General features: G+C 40.1%; 1 protein-coding gene across 1 annotated transcript; it reads right to left on the reverse strand.

Moving 5' to 3' along the window:
- Positions 1–651: 651 nt before the first annotated feature.
- Positions 652–12,040, reverse strand: LOC149439104 (forkhead box protein O1-like; the record flags this gene model as incomplete). The annotated part of the gene is made up of 2 exons (XM_089659474.1): positions 652–7,388; positions 10,708–12,040. A coding segment is annotated over one exon (1,323 nt), but the record flags the coding sequence as incomplete, so codon positions are not given.
- Positions 12,041–26,468: the final 14,428 nt, after the last annotated feature.

Genomic DNA, 26,468 nt, shown 5'->3' on the forward strand with positions numbered 1-26,468 from the left:
AATTAACAAAATGTGAATCCTGGGTAAAGGCAGTTGAATCTTGCGTTAAAACACTGCTAAAAAAAAAAACCAATAAGGCCCATTTGCACGATTATAGTGCATTAACACACATTAATGTGCGTTGTGTTAAGACAGCCCATTTCTTTGAATGTGCCACCTAAGGTACAGAATCATATAGGCACCACATTGCAACACACAGTCGGCAAGATACACTGTGTTGCCATTCAGAATGCTAAAAAAAAGTGATTAGGTCACTTTAAATCGTGCCTAAAAATCGAACCTTGTTTTGAACAGTGTTAGAACCTTCGTTAACTTTTTTTTTTTTTTTTTTTTTTTTATTCCTGTCTCCACTAGTGGGGTTTTAATATTTTGAGTTGTCACTGGGTGACGAGTTAACCCTTTGGAATAGAGGGAACATTTCCAAAGAACAAGAGTCTAACAGATTGGAGAGATCCATACTCTATCAAGAACAAACTTCTGGCTGGACATAGCTTTTAAAGCATTTTTAATGTACTTATAAGTGGATTATTTTATCTGTATGCAGTATAACTAATTATTTATAAACAAATGTTTACATTTTCATACTTGAACAAAGTTCTTTAAACTATATCCAACTATCCAAAAATAAAGACACACACCAAACAGAAGACCTTCAATTGTAGCATAATTTATATACATTTATGGCTTCATACAACAGATTGTTCTTGTGTCTGTAAATACATCAGGCACTTGTCTGCAGAAATTGAATCATGAATTGTTAATAGAAAGGAACATGAAAATGCTGCAACACAACAAAGAAAGCATTTTTACATGCCACCATAAGAGATATTGCTGATTTATTGAATTCACGTTGCATGAATGCTGGTTAAAGAGACAAAATCTTGCTTGCAAGAAGTGCTTCGTAGCCTCTAAGTAATATACAACTTAAAATTAATAAGATCAGTCATAAATTAAGGGATATAACAATTTTAAAATGAAAAGATGAAGAGGAAATCAGTAAAAGCACTGATATCATCCAGTGGTTTAACAAGTGCAAATGTTATATACATTTTAAAGTTGGTCCAATGAGTCCTAAATTTTTAAAGGGCTTTCCAGGAAATAAAATTTAAACTCCTTTTGGAGCCATCTGTTTAATGACACGAAGGAGCTGGTGCAACCTTCTCTAAAATGGGGTGTCTCATATGTAGACATGCAGATTAGACATAATGGTGCCCATACAGCATCATTATATCCAACTAGCTACAAGCTGCCATAGCATGTGCCACCTCCTAACAGTGTTGCAGAGCTCTGAAATTGCAATTTCCAGTCTCAGTGTGAGGGTGCCGACATTACAGTAGGCCAAACTATATATGAAAACCAGCTCCAACTACTGTAATTGATATTAAAGATAGTAATGAAAACCTGTAGTTGGATTTATGTAATCCAGCCAATGCTCAATGATGGGTATACAGTACACGGACAGAGGCCGCTCGGAGACAGATGTATACTACAGCTACATATTGCTCAGGAGCTGGTGGTTGATGTACATTGGTGAAAAGCTAAAGTACAATTTTTTTTAAATCCTGGTAGCCTCTTTAATTAAGGATGCGCTATGCTTTTGCAGCTCATAAGCATATAAGTTATCAAAAAAAAAAAACCAAAAAAAAAAAAAACTTTAGCATTGTCCCAGCTTAGACATCATACAGCTATTTAACAAGCACTGTTGAAGCCCAACTGAGCTGGTGCAAAAAATTGACATCAACAGCTTGCTGATATTGCACATAACATATTGCGTCCAGTTACAAACTACTAGCAATTTTGCCACAAATAAGGGCACAAGCAGGAGAAATTTCAGGCATAGTCACTAAATGGTCTTGTCATTTAATGTTCACATAGGCAGCAGGTTTGCACTGCACAAGAACTTCAGCTTACCAAAACAGAAAACTTCAATAACTGCATATATATACACCTTAACATTTTCTAGATTACTTAAAACAATACACCGCTGTTGAAAACAGTCTACAACACTGAAACACAAAAGGAGAAAGAGAAAGAAATGGTGCATAGCTGTAACCATCCACACTTTTACTAAAGACATGATATAAAAACACATTCGGACTTGAAATACAAATATCGGTCTGTTTTCTATCACTGGAGATCATAATGGTCATAGGACTATAAAATATTAAAAAAATATATATACACACACAATTTATGATCATCTTACTGTATGTTGTGTCTCATGTTAATAGGTACACACTATCACAGACAGATCGTTGTACTAACACAGACAGTATTAGTACAGCAATCTCCTCTGCTGTGCTATAGTCTGACAGGGGAACTTCCTCCACCAGAACACACCATCCATTGGCTGGCTGAGAGTGCTAATCGGGATCCGATCGGTAGACTTTTGTTTTTAGGCCGTGCCCCTTTGACAGAGGCTAACCGACGTCTGGCTTTTGTTGGGACGGCCGGCTGACACACACACAGGCCAAATGTTGGCATGTTTCTGTTAAACCGGCCAATACTGCCTGATACTGAGCCTGTGTGTACAGGGATCTAGAAACAATATAGAAAAATGTGTTTTATTTTATGAAGAATTACACAGATGTGATGCATGAACTGATATGGGCATTGTTTAAAAGAAAAGTACATACGTTATTGACAAAGAAAAAGTAGAAAACAGCTAACTTATATAAGTTGATATGGGGGCAGGAGACATTTTGACAGTCATCTCATCCCAGGTTTCTTTCACCACAGGGGCACTTTAAAATGAACTGTAACCCTGGTGGTGGCTGAGATGAAGTTGTCACATATCTATAAAATATTGGCAAGCAATTATATCCTAGACCATTATGTCCAGCTTTTGAGATGAACCGTTTTATGCAATTACATTTTAAAATACAAGTTACCCTAAGTAAACTGTTACAAGCTCAACACATTTTCTCCTTCAAATTTAGACCTATTTCCACTTACACATTTACAGCGAGGGTTCTCCCTTTTCTATGATGAACGCACGGTACTTAAAACAATCAGATATTTTTAAACTAGATTTGAAGATCACTGCACCACTGCTCAGTGCTTTTCTTGCTGGGGAGTAACTCATTCATTAACCCCTAAGCAAGCCATACAATGCTAGAACTGCAGTCAATTCAGAGCAAGCAGCCTGGATTTTAATTGTGGGTGGCCCTGCTGATTTGCCAAAAGTCAAATTAACTTATTGAAGGAGCCAGGCTGAAAATTGCTGGCCAAATATTGGCTGCTGCTATGGGAACATGTTACACCCTAAAAATGTAACATGTTCCCAAAAGCTTATCCTTTACCTGTGACAAATTACTGCCAAGGCTGATCAGATCCACTTAATCAATAGTGAGAGACATCCCTTGTATGGGAAGTTAGTCTAACTGGCTGTGAATAGAAAAACGGTACAAAACCCATTGATCCTAAATCACCAAGCTGCAGGCTGCTTAAGCTATCGCAACTTAATGATTCAAGCCCAATGTCATTTATCTCCAATTTTATAGAAATAAAAGCCCGGTATACAAGGAGCTAATCCTCCTAAAACACTACTTTAAAGTGGAATATATATATATATATATATATGTCTTAAAACTGGCTTAAGGGTGCTCAAAGACCAAGGAAGGTTGTATGTGATCAGGTGTTGGGACACCTGATCAGCAACTCTTGCTTACCATTTATTTACCATTGTGCTTGTGGTGAAAAGAATGTATTCTACAGATACATTACCTGCCAAGCTACATAGCTGGTATGTTTCTTCTGCTCTAGTCTTTAGGGGAATGGAGCTGATAAATAAGCATTCACAGAGATGACTCTTCTGTGGGCACAGCTACACATGGTTATAACATTTCTGTGCCAGCATCAATGATTATGTATTTCTACTGTAAAACTGTTTGCTATAAAGGTGAACAGAGAAACTTCTGCACCAGCTGTGTATGGTAACAGCTAGTGTACATTAAATCTGATCATTTTGCATATGTACCCTTTTTTAGTTGATAATGAATTTGGCCTGTGAATTTTATAACTTTGACATAAGGCAACACGCACTTCAGATTTACCTATAGAAAAGAAGGAACTCCACTGTAACACCAACATAGGACTAAAAATATACTGTGAAATAAAACAGCTTGTGTAAATATGTCAAGATGTACTAATATAGTTGAAATCCAAAAGACAGCAGTATTCAAAGGCAGCACATTATGCTTGGCTGGCATCTTAGGTAACGGCAATGCAAAATGAGACAATGGTACGTGATAAATAAACTTAAGGCAGCTACATACAAATAAAATATTCATAATTCACTGCGGGACCTCCAGAAATATAAACAAAGCAACATTTAATCATTTAGTGCCAGTAAACAGTAGCAAGATATCCCTAAATGTATTACCGTCTCTGACACTAATGTATCGTTCACATGACAGATCTATAGATGTCACTTTGCAGTAGGAGATGGCAAGCGCTTGCTCAGCCATGCTATGCCTGCATGTCGATCATTCTTTGGTTGAGATGAGACTCAGACATAACATGTTAAGACCATACTATGCCAATCTCTTTTAGAAGGGTGGTTAATTAGTATTATGGAAAGCCTAATGAAAACATAAGTAAAAAAAAAAATCATAAGACTCTCCCAAGCAAGCAATACAAATATTTATACATATCTTATTAAAAGGCAAAATGAAGAAATATTTACTTCTTATTTACATGATTTCCTCCATTTTCCTTGCATTAAAATATCAACATAGTAAAAAGCACCCAAATTCAATAGGTACAAAAAGCTTGTAGAACAAAGCACACAGAGGAATACTGAACAATTCTGTGCTATTTGGGGTTACTAGGATGCTGGCACAGGCCAAAATAGACATGGGTTCTGACAATGATATACTAAACAGCATGAACAGACAAAAGATTTGAAAACATTTCTGTACAAGATCCAACAATCTATTTGTCTCTGTAGCAGTTGACTGCTTGTAGGTTGTATCCTTTCATCTTCAGAGGTGCTTCTCCAGATAATAGAACATGGGGTTAGGTAGACATGGGTGTTCACTCAGTTTGGTATAAACAAAGGGGTCAGTCAGTACAATCTAACAGCCAACAGCAAATCTAAGGAGGAGTCAGGGAGTTTGAAATACTATTGGCAATAAAAAAGGCTCAACTAGTTAGCCAGCTGTAGTTTAAAATACATTGGCTATAATATTTTGTTTACCACCAAGCATAGTTTGTGGAATACATGTTTAGGACAAAACAACAAATTTTATAAATGCTGGTTTGCAGTTTACTGAAGGTATTCTATAAGCTTCAGTAACAAAATAGGTTCTTTTTCATAAGAACAAAGCCTGCTTAACTGCCAAAAGGTACAACAGTGGCTCCAATGCCAGTTGTTAAATCATTTCATCAAGACATCTGCTTATATTTACCATCATGCAATCACGCATTAAACTGCAGATTATGGATCATACTTAAAGCTGAAGGCCAGCAAATAAAGAAACTAACAAATGCATTCAGCCCCAGGACCTCAACTGAAAAGAAAGTGTAGAAAACACAATGATAAATTCTCCATCTGCAAGCATGTTCATAGTGTCTCCCCTCCAAATGTGAATGCTGCTGTGTAGGGGATTACAGGAAACCAATATCAAAATATATTCAGATACATATACTATGTGTATTTAAGACACATTTAATGAATTCTTAAAGTGGAACTTCACTCTCTCAATCAGTGACTATTTTTAATCCTTATGTTTAATCCTTATGTTGCTAAAGTTAGTAAATAGATAGGAAAGCATATTAGATTTACTTGTTTTAAACTTTTTTTTTATACATTTTTTTAGTCACTTCCTGGTGCAAATGATGCCATACATGCCAGGAGTCTTCAGAAAGGTAGGAGGGTCTTTCTCAGCTAAGCACACCCTCCTGTCTGCATACCTGAGCTAAGGGCAGATTGATTCTAGATTCCAGGACGTAAACTGATCTGATCTTACTTAAGATGGCCGCAGCCAGAAATGCTAGAGGGGTGTTTTTCAAAGTGATTTCCCAGCAAAATAAAGCATGGATAAATGGGGAAGTTTGCTTTGAATACTAAAAATGAATTAAATCATGTTTTTGGTCTGTACTACTCGTATGCAGTATAGTTCCACTTTAATGAATACAAAACTGACTTTAACTGCCTGTAAATCAGCTTTAAGTTGACTCTGGCTGCCTACATAAATCGTCCTTTGATAGTTGTTCAAACATTTCTCTGCTTTGTTAAGGCCTTCCTAAAACACAGGAAATAAGTTATCATGGACAGAAGAATTACAGTAAACTACCTTGAAGTGTTTGCTGGACTCCTTTCCAAAAAGCAACTTAGTAGAAATCAACAGAAACCAACAGCTGGGTGAAGATGTGGTTGAACAAATGTCTCTGCACTCCATATACTTAAAGAATTAATTCTCCTCCTTTAGCAGCAGACCTCTTTACTCTTTGATAAAGAAAGTACTTGGTTTAAAACATGATAGGACAGAGATGATCAACTCTGAAGTCAAAATGGCCAGAGTTTACATTCTCTTATCTGGTTGGGTGCTATGTTTGCCAAAAATGACAGAAAGCATGACAATTGCAATTGAAAAAAAAAAAAAAAAGTAAAATTTCAGTATGTTTGTTTGGCCACTGACGGAATTTGGGATTGGCATTGATGCAAGTGGGCTGGCAAAGAGTAATAAAATCATGTTATATCATATCTTCTACAACCATAAAACCTGCAGAAGATAAACGTTTCTGCACAGAGAGATCAATTTCAAACAAAATACAAAATGAAACATAACCTTCTAAAATTAAGGTTGCCCCTTTTAGAGCATATAAATTAGAACTCAGAATTATATAATTAGCACCAACCCTGGATCATTTTAATGTTGGTCCAAAAACAGGGAGAATCCCTGCTGGTTTGGAATGTAATTAAATTAGACTGCTGCTGTTAAACACAGATTTGGCAGTTACCAAAGAGACAGGTAGCATTATAAAAAAAGTTGCTGACAAAAGCTCTTTAAACTTCATAATAAACTGTTTAGTGCAGTTGGGGATGTCATGTTTTCCAGTCTCGAAGATCTTAAAATGCTCAGAAGCTTCACTACTGAGCAGATCTGAAACTCACAAAAAGCACCTAGAACAAAGAAGCAGGTACACACACTACACCCATGTTCTTTTTAACTGCTCCTTAAAGCACCCAAACAGCAATGGTAATAACACAGTCTGCTCTTCCATTAGGTTTTCTAGTCAGTTTGGCACTTCATAGAGAGAGAGGTCCAAGAGCAGCACGTAACTGGCATAAACTGAGACAAATCCGTGTTTCTGTTGATCTGAATAAGGTGGGAGATGGGCATCTTTGGAGTTGTCTTCAACTGTAATTTTTACAGTTACCTCTGGAAAAGAAATAAAAACAAGTTTACCTTCTAAGTAATGTGGAATTTAAAATTGCTTTATTCATTGCATCAGTAATCTAACGCTGCCCTTTTTTGACCATTAAGGTCACATGCATACAGCTGTACAGCGTACATTCAGGTATATTTCTTTGCCTGGGAGTGCAAGGTGGATCATAGAGGCACGCACAGTCAGCCTGTACAATATAATGGCAGGCTGACTGAAGTTATGATTGTACGAACATATACAAAAAATCCCATCGTTTACATGTATACCAGAACTTATGCACTGCCCTGAATGCAGGTCTCCATTCAGGGCAGTGCATAAGTCCCGGTATGCATGGAAACAGTGGGCTTTGCATATATACCCATAGAGCTGCAACTTTAGCCAGTCAGTCATTGATTTGTACAGGCTGGCTGTATCTGTTGTAAAATCCATCTGTCACTTCCGAAGAAATATGCCTGAATGCACAACCTTCTTGCAGTCGTGTGCAAGAAGGATATAAAAAAAACAAACAAAAAAAAACAAACCAAAAAACACCTGTAGGAAAATAAGGATCTTCACAAGCGCACCCTGGTATAGTGAGAATCTTGTCCTTTATTCACAAAAGCACCAAGCATCACAGACCAGATTTCATGTCCTCACAGGATCCCTTTTTTCAAGACAGAGTGACTGCCTTAAAAGAGGGTCCTTGCAAGGTTCCGAAATACTGACCTGTGATGGCTGTTGCTTTAATTGACAAAAAGGACAAGGTAATCACTATACCAATGCAGGCTGGTGAAAATCTTCATTCTTCCATGACTGCATAGTTGACCCATCCATCATTTCACTACAGCACCCTGCACAAACCTGTGGGCGAGCCTGTAAGGAATGTGACAGACACAAGTTCATTAAAACAAAAAAAAAAAAAAAAAAAAAAGTGTTATGTGCTATTTAAATCTGCCAAGATCTTTTTTATTAAGATTATGCTGGGGGGGAGGGGCAAGATTTTGAGAGTACAATATTATAGTGAGCTATATTTAAAAATGGATTGTACTGATTTGTACACTTTGCACATCCACTTTCTAGGTAGAGACCTAATTTTATCCATGACTTAACATGGGACTGTATTACCAGTTTACCTTTCTTGGAGCTTTGTGATACTGGATTACAAGGACTCTCTCTTCATACAAGGAAGATCTGGGCCTTTCGATAAGCACATTATCTAGCTGCTTTCCATATTTGATCCAAGCAACATACTGCATAGTCAATATATTATGGGTGGGTACAGTTTGCAATGCACTTTTGAAAATTGTGGGTTGTGATGCATCTTTTACTTGATAGCTATGGGTATATAAGCAGACACGGGCTGTAGGAGTGTTCTTATTATAGTGAAAGTTGCTCATAGCATTGTTTATGTGAAGGGGTGTCCCCCAGTATGTGGATACATACATCTATAGTCAGTAGCTAACATATGCAGCAATTGACAGCTGAGAGATGTGTTTATGCCATTGCTGGCGCAGTGTATGACTGCCAGTGTCCATTTAAGATGGCATATTATAATTAGATGGAGCCATGGTGTGTTTTTTTTTTTCTTAACGGCAAAGATGCATTTGGCGTACAATTTAAGGTTGAGCTTTGACAGCATTGGATGTGGGACTGCCCACCCCCCTCTATGTTTGATATAGGGGATAGCAAAAGAACAATAGTGGGCAGGTACCCATGAGGTATGTCGGTTGTGTCCCAGTGTTAGCCCTTTTATACGAGGCACATTTAGCAGATATTCCTTCAATATTCCTGCAGTGTTCTCAGTTGCGAGGAAAACCACAATGTGGTGCTACCAGATACTTCAAGGTCACTTGTTTGGCAGATGTGTAGAGTCCACATATCAATGTCATGCAGCGATTTTGGACACTATATTGGCAGAAATCTTCCAGTGAACTGTGTCTCTAGTCTACTGTCTGCACCCATTTACTGGCAGGAAGCCCCTATAGATGCCTAAATTAAACATTTCTCCCACTTTTCGCATTGTGTTTCTCAAGTGCAAAGCAGAACCTTGACATTTGTCTACACTTTTAGATTTACACGTCGGTCTAGTTTAAAGTAGAAATTGCATCAAAGAGGAACTGGTATCTAGTTGCTCCTAATCCTCATTATGTAAAATGGCAAAGTAAAAGATAATTAATAGCAATGGAGTCTTTTTACTATTTTCATTTATCTACCTCACCTCGAGATTCAGGGAAAGCCAAGAAACCCAGGTCGTGTGAGAGCACTCCTGGTTTGGCAAGCAGGTCACAGGGTGGGGGTCCAACAAAAGGGTCTTACCTTTTTCCTTCTAATTATATTTTTTATTTCATGTTTTACCTCAATAGTGCCCCCCTCCCCTTCCTAGTTTAAAAAAGGAAGTAGTGGCATCTTGTATTATATGTAAAAGGTTTGCTGCAGAGGTTGCCCCTTCCAGGCACACACTAAGTGGAACTTCACTCTCTCAAATCAACATACTTTTTAATCCTTCTGAGCTAGCATTAGTAAATAGATAGGAAGGTATATTATATTTACTTGTTTTGACTTTTTTTTTTTTTTTTACATTTATTCAGCTATTTCCTAGGTTTCATGCCTACGCAAATTGTGTTATATATCCCAGGAGTCTTCGGGAGGGGAGGAGGAGTTTTCTCAGCTAAGCACACTCTCCGGCCTGTACTTCTGAGCTAAGGGCAGATGGATTCCAGGAAGTATTTGCCAAATGAATCATTTGCCCTTACTCAAGATGGCCGCAGCCAAAACTGCAGGAGAGATTTTTTCTGAGTGATTTCTCAGCAAAATAAAGCACGGAGACATGCTTTGAATATTAAAAATTAATTAAATGGAGTTTTCGGTTTGTGGTGGTCAGATGCAGTGTAGATCCGCTTTACTAATGGAACTACTACACACCATCTGGTTTACACTCTTGTACTGTTCACAGTTTGGCAAAGCAGTCTGTATTTAGTTTAGATAGGGATGATTTCTGCTAAATCAGTCACTGTTGTTGTGGGTGTTACCACGGTAATGTGCTGGCTTCACTTAACTCCCTCCACCGGTTAGTGCACGCAAGATGAATAGGCATATGATCCATTTTTTTTCTACAGTTTAAGGTCAAAATCCTTCAAATATTTAAAAAAAAAAATATATATATATTATTATTTAACTGCTGCACTGACCAAGGGACAAGCATGCACCAAACTAAAGTCAGCATTCACTTATTCAGTATTTGCAACTCAAATCATTCAAAAACCAATGTATCAGCAAGGCAGTCAACCAAATTGCATTTTTAGAAGAGAGATTTTTCTTTCAACATTTACTTACTATATTTTGTTTAACCAGATACCCAGCTGTGTGTGGTGGTTGTGACACTGTGAGGAAAGCTTTGGTTAGGCAATACACTATCAAAGTTAAAATCTGCTCCTCCATCCTCCATGAGGTCATTCCGGATAATAGATTCCATAGACTCCAAATCACATTCCAAGCTTTCAATCAACATGTCATCCAAGTCACTAGGCAGCATCTCCTGGTGGAGAGAGACAATACCAACTCTTCCAAAGCCATTGCAGCTATTTGAAGGGTAAGGACTCATGGTTGTCATTGGATGGGGTTGAGTCATAGGCACTTGTAATGAACTTTTCACTGTCGACAGGCGATTAATGCCAGCACTGTGCGTCATGGTACTCCCAGTTTGGGGCAAGGCACGACCATTGATAGACGTTTGCTGATTATGTGGTTGATGTGTGTGGGCAATGCTGTTTATTTTGTTATGGGGAGGCTGAGTGCCATAGGCTGGCATTCCAGAATTAGATCCCATCAGCACGTTCTGACTCAAAACTCTACTGCTAGCCTGTGAGACAGCAGATTCTGAGGGGGCTAGTAAATCATTATGTGGTGGAGAATCTGCTGTAAGCAGTTCCTTCAAAAGTCCAGCTGGAACATTATATGGGCCTACAGGCCTATAACCTGGTTTACTGTCCGGAACACTTTGCATAGGCATTTGTGAGAGTGAGTTCATGCTAGCTTGAGCATAACTATATTTCCTGTACTCAGGGTCAGGAGATCCCATACTGTTGTTGGGAGATGTAAATAAATAACCAGACTGCTGCTGCATCATTGAGGCCGGTGAGGACTGTGTTGAAACAGTCATTGAGGCGTTAGGAGACAAGAGGTTCAAGTTATCTAAAAGATTCTCCATGTTTTCAGAGTTTCCAATCTCTGACAGGCTTGGCAAAGTTGATGCCAACTTGGTGGTAGAAGGAGGATACACCAGGTTATGTACATCAGGATCTCCAAGGTCATCCTCCTCAGGCATAATTGAACTTGCATTGGAACTTGTCCTTGGCCGAAATGTGTTCCATGCATCAAAGTCATCATTGCTGTGGGAACTAGGGCTACCAGGCCACTTGGGGAATTGTGACCCTGGGCTATCACCACTCCCATCTTGACTTTGTTGAAGAGAAGCCTTTTTCTTGGCAGCTCTTCCTCTACTCTTTGCAAATTTACTGTTGTTATCCATAGAAGCAGCTCTTCGTCTAGGAGATTTTCCATTCTTTCCACCTTCTGGATTCAAGATCCACCAAGAACTTTTTCCTGTGCCCTCATTCTGTACTCGTACAAATTTGCTGTGAAGAGATAGGTTATGCCGTATAGAATTCTGAAACGATAAAAGAAAAAAAAAATTAAACATTACATAAGAAGTAAATTTGTTAACACCAACAATAAAATAAAATGAGGATTTAAACACTTCGATGTTAGAAACATATTTAGGCTTGTTATGCAAAAATAAATTTCACACTTAGCATGGCATGCTACCATAAGTGTGCCAGCATGCATTTGCGGCGCATTAGGCCTTGTTCACAACAGCCCCAAAAAATAGGCATCTGGGGTGCAGTTTTAGCAAGTCAAACGTGCATAGAGAGACTGGGGAGTGTCTTTGACATGCTACACATGCTTAAAACTCAACAATTAACTCGCATTAACGCAATAGGCACATTTGTTAAGCGTCAGTGAATAACAAAAAGGCATCTGAGAGGACGTTGCTGGCTATCAAGAGAAAAAGTTTTCATTTTCCATTTCATTGCAAAGTTTTATACCCCTGCAGATTTTGTAATTTGCCCACTTACAAATAAATGAAGGCGCTATCATTTTTATCATAGGTGTATTTTAAATGAGAGACCGAATATCAACCAAAAATTCGAAAAAAAACACAATACAAATGTTATAAATTGAGTTGCAGTTCAGTGAGTAAAATAAATATTTGATCCCTTACCAACCAACAATAATTCTGGCTCCCACAGACTGGCTACGTAGTTATGTGGTACACAGATTAGTCCTGTCAATTTAAGAAGGTGCTCCCAACAACAACTTATGTATATAAAAGACACCGGTCCACAGAATTTTTTTCTTCCATTCAAACCTCACCACCATGGGTAAATGACCAATGGTAGTGAGATGATGGTCGAATGACCATCAGTAATAAGCTTGGTGAGAAGGAGACATTTGTTGGGAGCAATTATTCACAAATGGAAGAAATACAAAATAACCATCAATCGCTCACTGTCTGGAGCTCCATGCAAGATTTCACCACATGGGGTAAGGATGATCTCGAGAAAAGTGAAGGAGCTCGTGAATGACCTCAAGGCAGTTGGGACCACAGTCCCCAAACGAACCATTGGTAACACATACACCGCCATGGATCGAAATCCTGCAGCACCCACAAGGTCCCCCTCCTCAAGAAGGCACATGTACAGGCCCATCTGAAGTTTGCCAATGAACGTCTAAATAATTCCAAAAAGGATTGGGAGAAAGTGCTGTGGTCAGATGAGACCAAAATTGAGCTCTTTGGCATTAACTTGACTCGCCTTGTTTAGGGGAAGAAAAATGCTGACTATGACCCCCAAGTACACCATCCCTACAGTCAAACACAAAGGCAGAAACATTATGCTTTGGGGCTGTTTCTCTGCTAAAAAAGGTACAGGCTGACTTTGCCACATTGAGGGGTCAATGACGGGGACTTGTATTGTAAAATCTTGGATGAGAACCTTCTTCCCTCAGTCAGAACACTGAAGATGGGCCGTGGATGGGTCTTCCAGGATGACAATGATCCAAAGCATACCGCCCAGGCAACAAAGGAGTGGCTCAAGCAGAAGCACATTAAGATCATGGAGTGGCCTAGCCAGTCTCCAGACCTTAATCCTATAGAAAATTTATGGAGGGAGCTGAAACTTCGAGCTGCCAAGCAACAGCCAAGAAACCTTAAGGATTTAAAGAAGATAAGCTAAGAAGAGTGGACAAAAATCCCTCCTAAGATGTGTTCAAACCTGGTAACCAACTACAATAAACATCTTACCTCTGAGCTTGCCAACAAGGGTTTCTTCTCCAAGCACCAAGTCATGTTTTGCTGGGGATCAAATACTTATTGTGTTCACTGAACTGCAACTCAATTTATAACATTTGTATTGTGTTTTTTCTGGATGTTTGGTTGATATTCTGTCTCTATCATTTAAATACACCTATGATCAAAATTATAGACCCTTAACGTCTTTTTAAGTGGACAAATTTACAAAATATGCAGAAGATCAAATAATTATTTTCCCCACTGTATGTGCAGATCTGTGCTAGTATGTGGATAGTGTTCACCTACTTGATAAAGGACTGCCGAGATAAAACCTTGGCTAAATATGTGTCAAACACAAGGCCCGGCAGGTCATTTCAAGTGGCCCTCGAACCTCTCCTGCAACTGTAGCTGTGGCACCCCCCCTTGTCTCCACCACTACCTGGTATTAGCAGTCGGCACCAGAGAGGAGGATAGAACTCCTTCGCCAGATTCTGTGCAGCTGTGAAAAAGCTAGTCTCTGACCCCTTCCCCTCTTCTCAGCAGTTAACAGCAGGGAGAAAAGAATTTCCCCCTACAGATCCTATGCCTCTATGTGCAGCTGTAGCACCCCCTCATCTCCGCCTCCCAGCGTTCAGCAGACTCTGGCAGGTGACTTCAGCTCTCCTCTGGTCCTACTCCATGCATTTTCTGCTTCTCAGCTCTGTCCCCAGATTCTTCCCAGCAGTAGAACAAGGTAAGGGGGGGGGGCACTGAAATAAGGGAGGGTGGAGGACTCTTGACTTCTGATGGTGGGAGGCTCTGGACATCTAGTCTTACAGGTACCACCGGCAACATTGCTGATGTGACCCACGGTGAAATTGTGTCTGACACCCCTGCTGTATAACAATCCTACAAAATGGATCATTAACTGCGTAACACAAATAAAATCTGCCGATACAAAATGGATGTTCATTAAATGGTAGAAAGGACATTTGTGGTCAAACAAAAGTTGTGACCAAAGCCAACCAGAATATTAGGAAGGGGAAAAATAGATCTAAACCGAGAATGCCTACTTGGCTCATTTTACAATGTCCTGTTTGTAAATACCATGCCATTAAAGCAAAATGCATTTGATACAGTAGGCAACTAGAAAAGCTATCAGTAAGGGCTCGTTCACACTTGACTTTTTTTCCAACTCTTGCCAAACGCCCCTATAGTGTTTGACAAGCGTTGGTCCGACATTTGCAGAGCGTTTTTAACGCTCCGCAAATGCTTCATGCGCGGTTTAGCAGCAGTTGCCAAGCGTTAAAAATGCCCCACAAATGCCTATAATGAAGTTTGAATGGTGTTAACGCTCCGCAAGCGCCTCACAACTGTGCCGCAACCGCACCGCAAACGCCAGCCAGGTGTTTGCGGAGCAGCACCATAGACTTGAATAAGAGGCTTCAGCTCCTCCGGACTCGACCAGAGGCGTCTGTTTTGCCGCGACGCTAACGCTCCCGTTTGAACAGCACTATGTGCTGCAATGTGCAGAATTATCCGAGGTGTTTGGAAAATGGTAATAACGCTTCCCAAACGCCTGTCTGCCGCTTGCTAACAAGGCTAGTGTGAATGTAGCCTTAGTCTTACATGTATGTTTTGTGAAAAAAACAGATGCATCCAGAACATATTAAAAGACAAACTATCAATAATAAGCACAAAATATTAATTGGTACCCATCAACCAGAAGAAATGTGGTGGTCTTCTACAACAGGAAGTAGCTACTACTCAGCATTTTACTGCAGGCAAAGTAAACCTTTTCCTTTCCCATTGCTTGCACTAACACCACTGCTAAACACCAGCTGAAGTATGCTGGGAAACTGGGAAACTGACACTTCCAAAGCATGTCAGTTTCTTTGGTCCCCCTCAGTTCCTTCTGTCAAACACCATGTCAGTATTGTTTCCTGTAGTGCCATAGGAGTCAGAGGGAGGAATCAGTAAGCCTCAGTGTCCAAATAAAAAAAAAAAAAAAGTCACTAGCTTTAGCATCCCAATGAACTGTTCTGGTGACGTGAGAGAATATTATGAACGAGAGGTATCCTATAAAGAGAACTACAGGTCTCTGAGCCCAGGGTTAGTCTGTAAGGATAAGCAATGATGCCTGAATAGATATCATGTAGTTAAAGCAGCATCTGAGGTGCATGCAGACAATATCTTGTCATTTTTAGATCTGTATATGCTTGATATCACTTTGAAAAACGGCAGCCATGGAGGGCTCAGTGCAGCACTGGGCAAGGCAGAATTATGCTCAGGAATGTGTGAAAGAACTAGAAAAAATGTCTGCAATGAATAGAGCCTTCAGCCTGGGAAGCTAAATCCAGCAGCCAAGGCATTAACTGTTTGTCTCATTCCACATACACCATTCTAGAATGCACTGGCGCTATGCAATCATGAACTCATCCAGCTAACTCAAATGTTCTGCAGGCTCTTCATTGCTGACGGCTAAAATAAAGATTTAAAAAATAAAAAAAAAAAAAAGAAGAAGAAAACCTTAATATGTACTTAATTGTGCCATAACGAGGAAACACACACATGCCCTGATCCAAATGGTTCAACAATATAACTAAATGCAGTTTACATGAACAAACAGTCATGGATCTAGTTTTATTTCTTTCATTCACATGCCAAGTACCAAGATGTGAGCGCTAAGAAATTCTCCAGGGTTTTAAATTATTTCACAAAAAGGTACAGTATCTTATGATTTCCCAGAACACAGATGTCTCCAACTACACATGGTAAAAGATATAGGAAGATTTACGGTTTATCTAGATTAGCCAATTGAATACACACACAGAACAGCTAGATTTAAAGTGGTTGTACAGGCTGAAGGTTTTTTACCTTCATGCAGCAGCTCCCCCAATACTTGAGCCTCATCGCGGTCCAGCTTCGGCTGTTCCGAGTCTCTGCCTCCTCATTGGCTGAGACAGCAAGCAGGAGCCATTGGCTCCCGCTGTTTCAATCACAGCCAGTCAGCCAATGAGGAGAGGAGGGTGGGGCCAAGCCACGGCTCCGTGTGTGAATGGACACACGGAGCAGCGGGTGACCCCATAGAAAGCTGCTTGCCTACAAGAGGAGCCAGGAGAACCGGCAGGGGGACCTGAGAAGAGGAGGATTCAGGCTGCTCTGTGCAAAACCACTGCACACAATAAGTATAGATACAGTATCTCACAGAAGTGAGTATACCCCTCACATTTTTGTAAATATTTTATTATAACTTTTCATGTGACAACACTGAAGAAATGACACATTACTACAATGTGACGTAGTGAGTGTACAGCTTGTATAACAGTGTAAATTTGCTGTCCCCTCGAAATAACTCAACACAGCCATTATGTCTAAACCGCTGGCAACAAAAGTGAGTACACCCCACTAAGTGACAAGGTCCAAATTGGGCCTAATTAGCCATTTTCCCTCCCTGGTGTCATGTGACTCATTACTGTTACAAGGTCTCAGGTGTGAATAGGGAGCAGGTGTGTTAAATTTGGTGTTATCGCTCTCACTCTCTCAAACTGGTCACTGGAAGTTCAACATGGCACCGCATGGCAAAGAACTCTGAGGATTTAAAAAAAAAAAAAAAGAAAAGAATTGTTGCTCTACGTAAAGATGGCCTAGGCTATAAGAAGATTGCCAAGACCCTGAAACTGAGCTGCAACACTGTGGCCAAGAGCATACAGCGGTTTAACAGAGGTTCCACTCAGAACAGGCCTCACCATGATCGATCAAAGAGTGCACGTGCTCAGCATCCTATCCAGAGGCTGTCTTTGGGAAATAGACATATGAGGGCTGCCAGCATTGCTGCAGAGGTTGAAGGGGTGGGGGTGGGGGGTCAGCCTGTCAGTGCTCAGATCATACACTGCATCAAATTGGTCTGTATGGCTGTCATCCCAGAAGGAAGCCTATTCTAAAGATGATGCACAAGAAAGCCTGCAAACAGTTTGCTGAAGACAAGCAGACTAAGGACATGGATTACTGGAACCATGTCCTGTGGTCTGATGAGACCAAGATAAACAGATTTGATTCAGATTGTGTCAAGCGTGTGTGGTGGCTACCAGGTGAGGAGTACAAGTGTGTCTTGCTTACAGTCAAGCATGGTGGTGGGAGTGTCATGGTCTGGGGCTGCAAGAGTGCTGCCGGCACTGGGGAGGTACAGTTCATTGAGGGAACCATGAATTCCAACATGCACTTTGAAGGGAGGGGATCATGCCTTGCTTCAGTATGTCAGAGACTGGGCCGCAGGGCAGTATTACAACATGAAAATGACCCCAAACACCTCCAAGACGACCACTGTCTTGCTATAGAAGCTGAGGGTAAAGGTGATGGACTGGTCAATCATGTCTCCAGACCTAAACCCTATTGAGCATCTGTGGGGCATCCTCAAATGGAAGGTGGAAGAGCACAAGGTCTCTAACATCCACCAGCTCTGTGTTGTCATCATGGAGGAGTGGAAGAGGACTCCAGTGGCAACCTGTGAAGCTCTGGTGAACTGCATGCCCAAGAGGGTTAAGGCAGCGACGGAAAATAATGGTGGCCACACAAAAAATTGACACTTTGGGCCCAATTTGGACATTTTCACTTAGGGGTGTATGCACTTTTGTCGCCAGCGGTTTAGACATTAATGGCTGTGTTTACACTGTTATACAAGCTGTACACTCACTACTTTACATTGTAGCAAAGTAATTTCTTCAGTGTTGTCACATGAAAACAGAATAAAATATTTACAAAAATGTGAGTGGTGTACTCACTTCTGTGAGATACTGTATGTTTATTTAAAAAAATAAAAAATGAACCTTTAGGAGAAAAAAAAAAAAAAAAAAAAAAAAAAACGCTTTAAAAATTTTTACTAAATCTTACTAAAAGCTACCTTTACTCAAGCTCCTTAGTGTCCAGACCTGATATTCTGAAAGATTTGTGGGTAATTCACACATGTATGGTGAATTGGAAATTCATTGATTATACAGAACAGTCAGGATGGAAAATATGGTCCTATAATAACCATGTGTACAGGCAGTAACAATGCAACACTTTCTATTGTCCCTACACAAATCAGAAGCTCAGTGCAGGAGCCAAACATCTGGATCTGCCAGATTTAGAAAAACAAAAACATTGAGTGTCTGGCATGTCACTCTTTAAAATTATGCAATCAGATCACCAGGTAAATGGCCACACCTGCCCAAAAACACAGAATACGAGAAAGAATAGGATTTCATCAGGGCTCATTAAAGGGACACAGGCAAAGGTTAAAATGGTACCAGCAGTAAGATCAAAGAGCACAGAAGGGTGGGATGTTTCACTTACTGGTGTCTAATAGGTTTTATGGTAAAGATCTTATTTTCTTTCCTTTCTTGTTCATTAAGGGGAGTTTTCAGAAATGATGGGATGTCCAAAAGCAGTCCAACTGAGGGGTAGGCAAAAATGCTAACTGGCCCACACAAAAAACTGGGGGAGGGGGGGGATGTTGGTGTATGCCTGAAGCTGGCATCAGATGAGGCCCAAAAATCTACCCTATAAAAGTTAAATACATGATGTCATCATGCACACCAATGTGGTATGCAACTGTGCTGGTCTGTGGATACACATGCCGAGTTGTTTCTTTGCTATTGTAAGTGCAATATTTAAAAAAAAAAAAAAAAATAAAAAAATCGAGCCACTATCTTCTATACTACACGATAGGGGATTCTTCCCTCTTTCCTTTTACTTCTCTGCTGAGAATACCATTTCATATTACTGTGTAATCGCGATGGTCCAATCTGTTATTGCTGCAAGGCAGCCAGGCACACTGATTTCTTTGTGGGATCCGGTGAGGAGCAGGTAAAATACTAGTGGGGAGTGTTGTGGAGCACCATTTGTTTGCTGTGATAACACTGTACCAGTTTGGTTTATTGATCATCCAAGAGTATTTTTCACTGAGATTTTTTTGCACATAGCATGTTTTATATATTGTGTGACTTTATTTGGATATGCAAGTTTAAATATTGTGTACTGTTCATTGTCTTGATGCAGATTATGTATAGTTTTGTTTTTAAAGGGGTAGTGCACATTTTACATTACACATTATTTTGCACATCTTCTATTCAGATTTTTAGAGGTGCAGCAGCTGTTACATAATACATTATGCGCAGGTTTTTTTTTTTTCTTAATCCTTAAACACTGGTGAGGGTGCTAGCAGATCACAGGTACATTTGCTTGATGCAAAGGGAAGCACCTAGTCAATAACATAAGCAGGAAGTGAGATTTTGGAAGACAGTCAGTGTACAGAGCCATCTTGGAAGGAAAAGCTTTTTTTTTTTCCTGATAGTTTAAAAAAAAAAAAAAAAAAAAAAAAAAAAGAACAGGAGCTGCAGTTCCAGCTAAAAAGTTTTTATGGAAAATTGGATTTTATCTGTGTGGAGGATGGCTGGAAAGTAACACTTAGAAGGTTCCTTTGATAAAGTCAGAATCAAATAAGAGGATTTCCTACCATTAGATGAGTGTTTGTTTACCTATACACAGTTATATGGTGAACCTGTATATGGATTTCATAGCCCGTTTTTGGTTTTCACTTCTATGAATTGAACAGTTATTTATTTGTATTATTTATGCATATACAGGTGAAAGTCGAAAAATTTGAATATCGTGCAAAAGTTAATTTATTTCAGTAATGCAATTTAAAAGATGAAAATATAATATTTGAGATAGACTCATTACATGCAAAGCAAGATAGTTCAAGCCGTGATTTGTCATAATTGTGATGATTATGGCTTACAGCTCATGAAAACCCCAAATCCACAATCTCAGAAAATTAGATTATTACATGCAATCAATAAAACAAGGATTGTACATAGAACAATATCAGACCTCTGAAAAGTATAAGCATGCATATGTACTCAGTACTTGGTTTGGGCCCCTTTTGCAGCAATTACTGCCTCATTGCGGCGTGGCATGGAAGCTATCAGCCTGTGGCACTGCTGAGGTGTTATGGAAGACCAGGATGCTTCAATAGTGGCATTCAGCTCTTCTGCATTGTTCGGTCTCATATCTTTCTCTTGGCAATGCCCCATAGATTCTCTATGGTGTTCAGGTCTGGCGAGTTTGCTGGCCAATCAAGAACAGTAATCCCACGGTCATTGAACCAGATTTTGGTGCTTTTGGCAGTGTGGGCAGGTGCCAAGTCCTGCTGGAAAATGAAGTCAGCATCCCCATAAAGCTCGTCTGCGGAAGGAAGCATGAAGTGCTCCAAAATCTCCTGGTAGACGGCTGCGTTGACCCTGGACTTAATGAAGCACAGTGGACCAACACCAGCAGATGACATGGCTCCCCAAATCAACACAGACTGTGGAATCTTCACACTGGACTTCAAGCATCTTGCAGTGTGTGCCTCTCCATTCTTCCTCCATACTCTGGGTTCTTGGTTTCCAAATGACATGCAAAAGTTGCTCTCATCAGAAAAGAGGACTTTGGACCACTGAGCAACAGACCAGGTCTGTTTTTCTTTATCCCAGGTAAGACGCTTCTGATGTTGTTTGTTGTTCAGGAGCGGCTTGACAATAGGAATACGACATTTGAAGCCCATGTCCAGGATCCGTCTGTGTGCGGTGGCTCTTGATGCACTGACTCCAGCCTCAGTCCACTCCTTGTGAAATTCTTCAACACTTTTGAATGGATTTTTCCTGACAATCCTCTCCAGGCCGCGGTCATCCCTGCTGCTTGTGCACCTTTTTCTTCCACACTTTTCCCTTCCACATAACTTTCTATTAATGTGCTTTGATACAGCACTTTGGGAACATCCAACTTCTTTTGCAATTACCTTTTGAGGCTTTCCCTCCTTATGGAGGGTGTCAATGACGGTTTTCTGCACAACTGTCAGGTCAGCAGTCTTTCCCATAATTGTGATTCCTACTGAACCAGACTGAGACCATTTAAAGGCTCAGGAACCCTTTGCAGGTGTTATGGCTTAATTAGCTGATTAGAGTGGGACACTTTGAGCCGAGAATATTGCACCTTTTCACAATATTCTAATTTTCTGAGATTGTGGATTTGGGGTTTTCATGAGCTGTAAGCCATAATCACCACAATTATGACAAATCACGGCTTGAACTATCTTGCTTTGCATGTAATGAGTCTCTCTCATAAATTAGTTTCACCTTTTAAGTTGCATTACTGAAATAAATGAACTTTTTCACGATATTCAAATTTTTCGAGTTACAACTGTATGTTACAGCACTAGAGCACTTTCTTTCTATTTGTGCTGCTTATATTGGGTGTACTAATGATTTAGGTAATGTGAATATTATATATAAATTAAAAGCCGCAGCATTTTTTTGGATTATAGCACACATGGAATATTAGTTGCCAATAGCACTATAGATTTGGTGATATTAGTTTTTTAAATTTTATTTAATTCATGTACAGTGGGGCAAAAAAGTATTTAGTCAGCCACCAATTGTGCAAGTTCTCCCACTTAAAAAGATGAGAGGCCTGTAATTGGCATCATAGGTAGACCTCAACTATGAGAGACAAAATGAGAAAAAAAATCCAGACAATCACATTGGCTGATTTGGAAAGAATTTATTTGCAAATTATGGTGGAAAATAAGTATTTGGTCACTTACAAACAAGCAAGATTTCTGGCTCTCACAGACCTGTACCTTCTTCTTTAGGAGGCTCCTCTGTCCTGCACTCATTACCTGTATCAATGGCACCTGTTTGAACTTGTTATCAGTATAAAGACACCTGTCCACAACCTCAAACAGTCACACTTCAAACTCCACTATGTTGAAGACCAAATTGCTGTCGAAGGACACCAGAAACAAAATTGTAGACCTGCACCAGGCTGGGAAGACTGAATCTGCAATAGGCAAGCAGCTTGGTGTGAACAAATCAACTGTAGGAGCAATAATTAGAAAATGGAAGACATACAAGACCACTGATAATCTCCCTCGATCTGGGGCTCCACGCAAGATCTCACCCCGTGGGGTCAAAATGATCACAAGGACAGTGAGCAAAAATCCCAGGACCACACGGGGGGACCAAGTGAATGACCTGCAGAGAGCTGGGACCAACATAACAAAGGCTACCATCAGTAACACACTAAGCCGCCAGGGACTCAGATCCTGCAGTGCCAGACATGCCCCCCTGCTTAAGCCAATACATGTCCGGGCCCGTCTGAAGTTTGCTAGAGAGCATTTGGATGATCCAGAAGAGGATTAGGAGAATGTCATATGGTCAGATTAAACCAAAATAGAACCGTTTGGTAGAAAACACAACTCGGCACAATTGGTGGCTGACTAAATACCTTTTGTCCCACTGTATGTAATAGTATTCTTTTTGTGGTGAAATATAAATATGTTTGTTATTAAAAAAAAAACAAAAAAAAAAAAAACAAAACACAAAAACAACCTGAACCTTTAGTATCACTTTTAGGAAGTGTGAATAGTTTTAGGAAGTGTAAATAGTTTATCTGTAGTTTCCAATCTCTGGACAGAATGCCTTCAAGTATGGTGTGTACCAGAAAGGTTGTGATAGTCTTAGGGCCTTCTAAGTCATGTCAGATTAGTAACAAGGCTACTAGAAGCTAAAGGTTGCTCTTTTTCAGGGTGGTAAGCACCAGGGGCGGACTGACCATTTGGAAACTTGGGCACTGCCCGAGGGCCCGGGGTCAGTAGGGGGCCCCATGAGATGCCCCTGGTACCTTTTCATAGGCTTTCTTGAGTTTGGGCAAGGATACAGGGGCCCCATAAGTTTTCAGCCCGCCCCTGGTAAGCACCAGGTCAATAAGAACCATAATTGTTTCTTTAAGCGAAGGATCTATCCAGCTTACCTTTTAGATGTTTGTAATAAGGTGTCACGGCGGGTTGAATTTGAAGAAAAAAAAAAATGTATATTATATATCTATATCTATATATATCTCACAGATCTCTGCATCCACAAGCTATGTGGGCTGCAGAATCTCCCCCGATGCACTATTGTATTCTGACCCCACCCAGTCAGAATACACTGATCAGCACTGCAGCCATCTTGATTGGCTGGCACAGAAGTCAGTCATCCTGGCACACTTATGTGCAGCTCAGTGTACCATCTTTAGGAAGACTGCAAGACGACAGATCTAGCTTAACTGCAGGAGACGCAATGCTCGTCCCTTCTGCGATAAATAGCCTGTCTGCTTGCAATCTTTGTAATAGTGTATGGCTAGCTTAAAGTGGAACTAAAGGCAAAATTTAATTTGTCAAATAAACATTAGTATGAAAATTCTCAATAGTACATTCCATAACTTCACAAAATGTTGCTCAAAAGTACTTCAAAAATGTTGTTTACATTTAATTTTCTTGTTCCTGTGTTCAAAGTCAAACGCCAATTTGACCACACTAATGATTCAAAAACATTTTCAAACAAAATTCTTCCAGTGTATAGCCAACTTTACTGACTGAATCACCAGATGAAAAAAGGGAAAAAAAAAAAAAAAAAAAAAAAAGACTAAAAATAGAAAACTAATGCAGCCCTCACATCTAAGAGCTGGCAAGCTACAGTAAATGTTTGCGTTTGGTTTGTATACTGATTAAATGTGTTGTGCATCTTTCATACATCTGTGCCCCGAAACAAAACCCACTTACTGTTGACAATGAATCCCCCTGAGGAGGAAGTGAGGAGCTACATGCTGAAAAGTGCTCTATTAAATGCTTTAGAGCATGAGCAATCCCTTCAATTATGTCTGAAATTGCATAAAATGGTAAATTCCTGGCTCTCCAAGTGTTTCACCAAAAAAGCTTCACCACCCAGTCTACAAAGGAAATGGATGGATGGATTGTTGTTCATCTTTTCTGCAAAATTAAAAGCCACAGCTCTGCTTTAAGAACTAATGTGTATGTCCTGTTTTATGTTAAATGTGACCATCCGTGTTACCATATATCTTTAATAGAATACCAATAATGTCAGAGTTTAGTTTCACAGCACGGTTTCATTTTCTTGTTGAGAATCGTGCCCAAGTCAAAGCTTTTTGCCACTGGGGATTTTGCCTCTTCCTAGTTCTTTCCAGGTTACATCACATTTCCAGTGCACAGATTGGATTCTGGAGGTAGGATCACACTGGGGAAAAAAACAGATTGGTCTTTTTGCAAATAAATTTCAGCTCCGGAGCATTGCTCTTTCCCCCTTGAAGCACCACAAACACATGGAGGGTCCAAGCACATTGTACAAAAAACCTGCCAGCTCAAGAAACAGAATTTTTGTACAGGTGTTTAGGTGCGTCTAGCAGTTTTTCCTGCCAGAAAACTGATCTCAAAAACGTGATCCAGAAAGTTTTTTTTTCTGTCTCTAAACATTGAGCTTAAAATATGCCTCTAAACGTGCATTGACACATAGGATAACATTGAGCAGCTTCTGAAGGCGGGGGGTGAGGGGAAAGACAACTCCTGTATTACCAGTGCTTAAGCCCAGTATGCATGGACCCTGACGGAATCTATCAAAACTGGTGCAGGCAGTCAGTCTGCTTATGCGTTTTCTTTTCAAAGCGTAACTGAATAAGCTGAAGATAGAAGCGGATTGGTTGTCATGAGCCTTTAAATGGTCTCTCAGTCTGGTTCAGTAGGTTACACAATCATGGGGAAGACTGCTGACCTGACAGTTGTCCAGAAGACAGACATTGACACCCTCCATAAGTAGGATAAGTCACAAAAAGGTCATTGCTGTTCACTGTTCTGAGTGCAGTATCCAAGCATATTAATGGAAAGCGGAGTGGAAGGAAAAAAGTGTGGTAGAAATAGTGCACAAGCAACAGGGATAACTGCAGCCTTGAGAGGATTGTGAAGCAAAGGACATTCAACAATTTGGTGGAGATTCACAAGGAGTGGACTATGGCTGGTGTCAGTGCTTCAAAAGAGAGACAGACACACACACGACATGGGCTACAACTGTCGCATTCCTTGTGTCAAGCCACTTCTGAACCAGAGACAACGACTGAAGCATCTTACCTGGGCTAAGGAGAAAAAAAGGACTGGACTGTTGCCAAGTGGTCCAACGCAAATTTTGCATTTCATTTGGATATCAAAATCCCAGAGTCTGGAGGAAGAGTGGAGAGACACAGAATCCAAGTTGCATGAGGTCTGGCGTGAAGTTTCCATAGTCAGTAATGATTTGGGGGAGTCATGTCAGCAGCTGGTGTTGGTCAACTGTGTTTAATCCAGTCCAAAGTCAGTGCAGCCCTCTACCAGGAAATTCTAGAGCATTTCATGCTTCCCTCTGCTGACCAGCTTTATGGAGATGCAGATTTCATTTTCCAGCAGGACTTGGCACCTACCCACACTGCCAAAAGTACCAATACCTGGTTTAATGATCATGTTATCGCTGTGCTTGATTGGCCAGCAAACTCACCTGACCTAAACCCCATAGAGAATCTGTGGGGTATTGTCAAGAGGAAGATGACAGACACCAGACCCAACAATGCAAACGCGCTGAAGGCCGCTATCAAAGCAACCTAGGCTTTCAAAACACCTCAGCAGTGCCACAGCATCGATGCAGTAATTCATGCAAAAGGAGCCCTGACCGACTATTGAGTGCATACTATACTGTACAGGACATACTTTTCAGTAAGCCAGTATTAAAAATACTTTTTTTTTATTGGTCTTATGTAATTCTAATTTTCTGAGGTACTGAATTTTGAGTTTTCACTAGCTGTAAGCCACAATCATCAAAATTAAAAGGAAATCCTTGAAATATATCACTCTGTGTGTAATGAATCTATAGAATATACGAGTTAG

The sequence above is a fragment of the Staurois parvus genome, unplaced genomic scaffold (genome assembly GCF_062004578.1).
Source record: "Staurois parvus isolate SC_StPar_1 unplaced genomic scaffold, SC_StPar_1.0 ptg001160l, whole genome shotgun sequence".
NCBI classification, from domain to species: Eukaryota; Metazoa; Chordata; class Amphibia; order Anura; family Ranidae; genus Staurois; species Staurois parvus.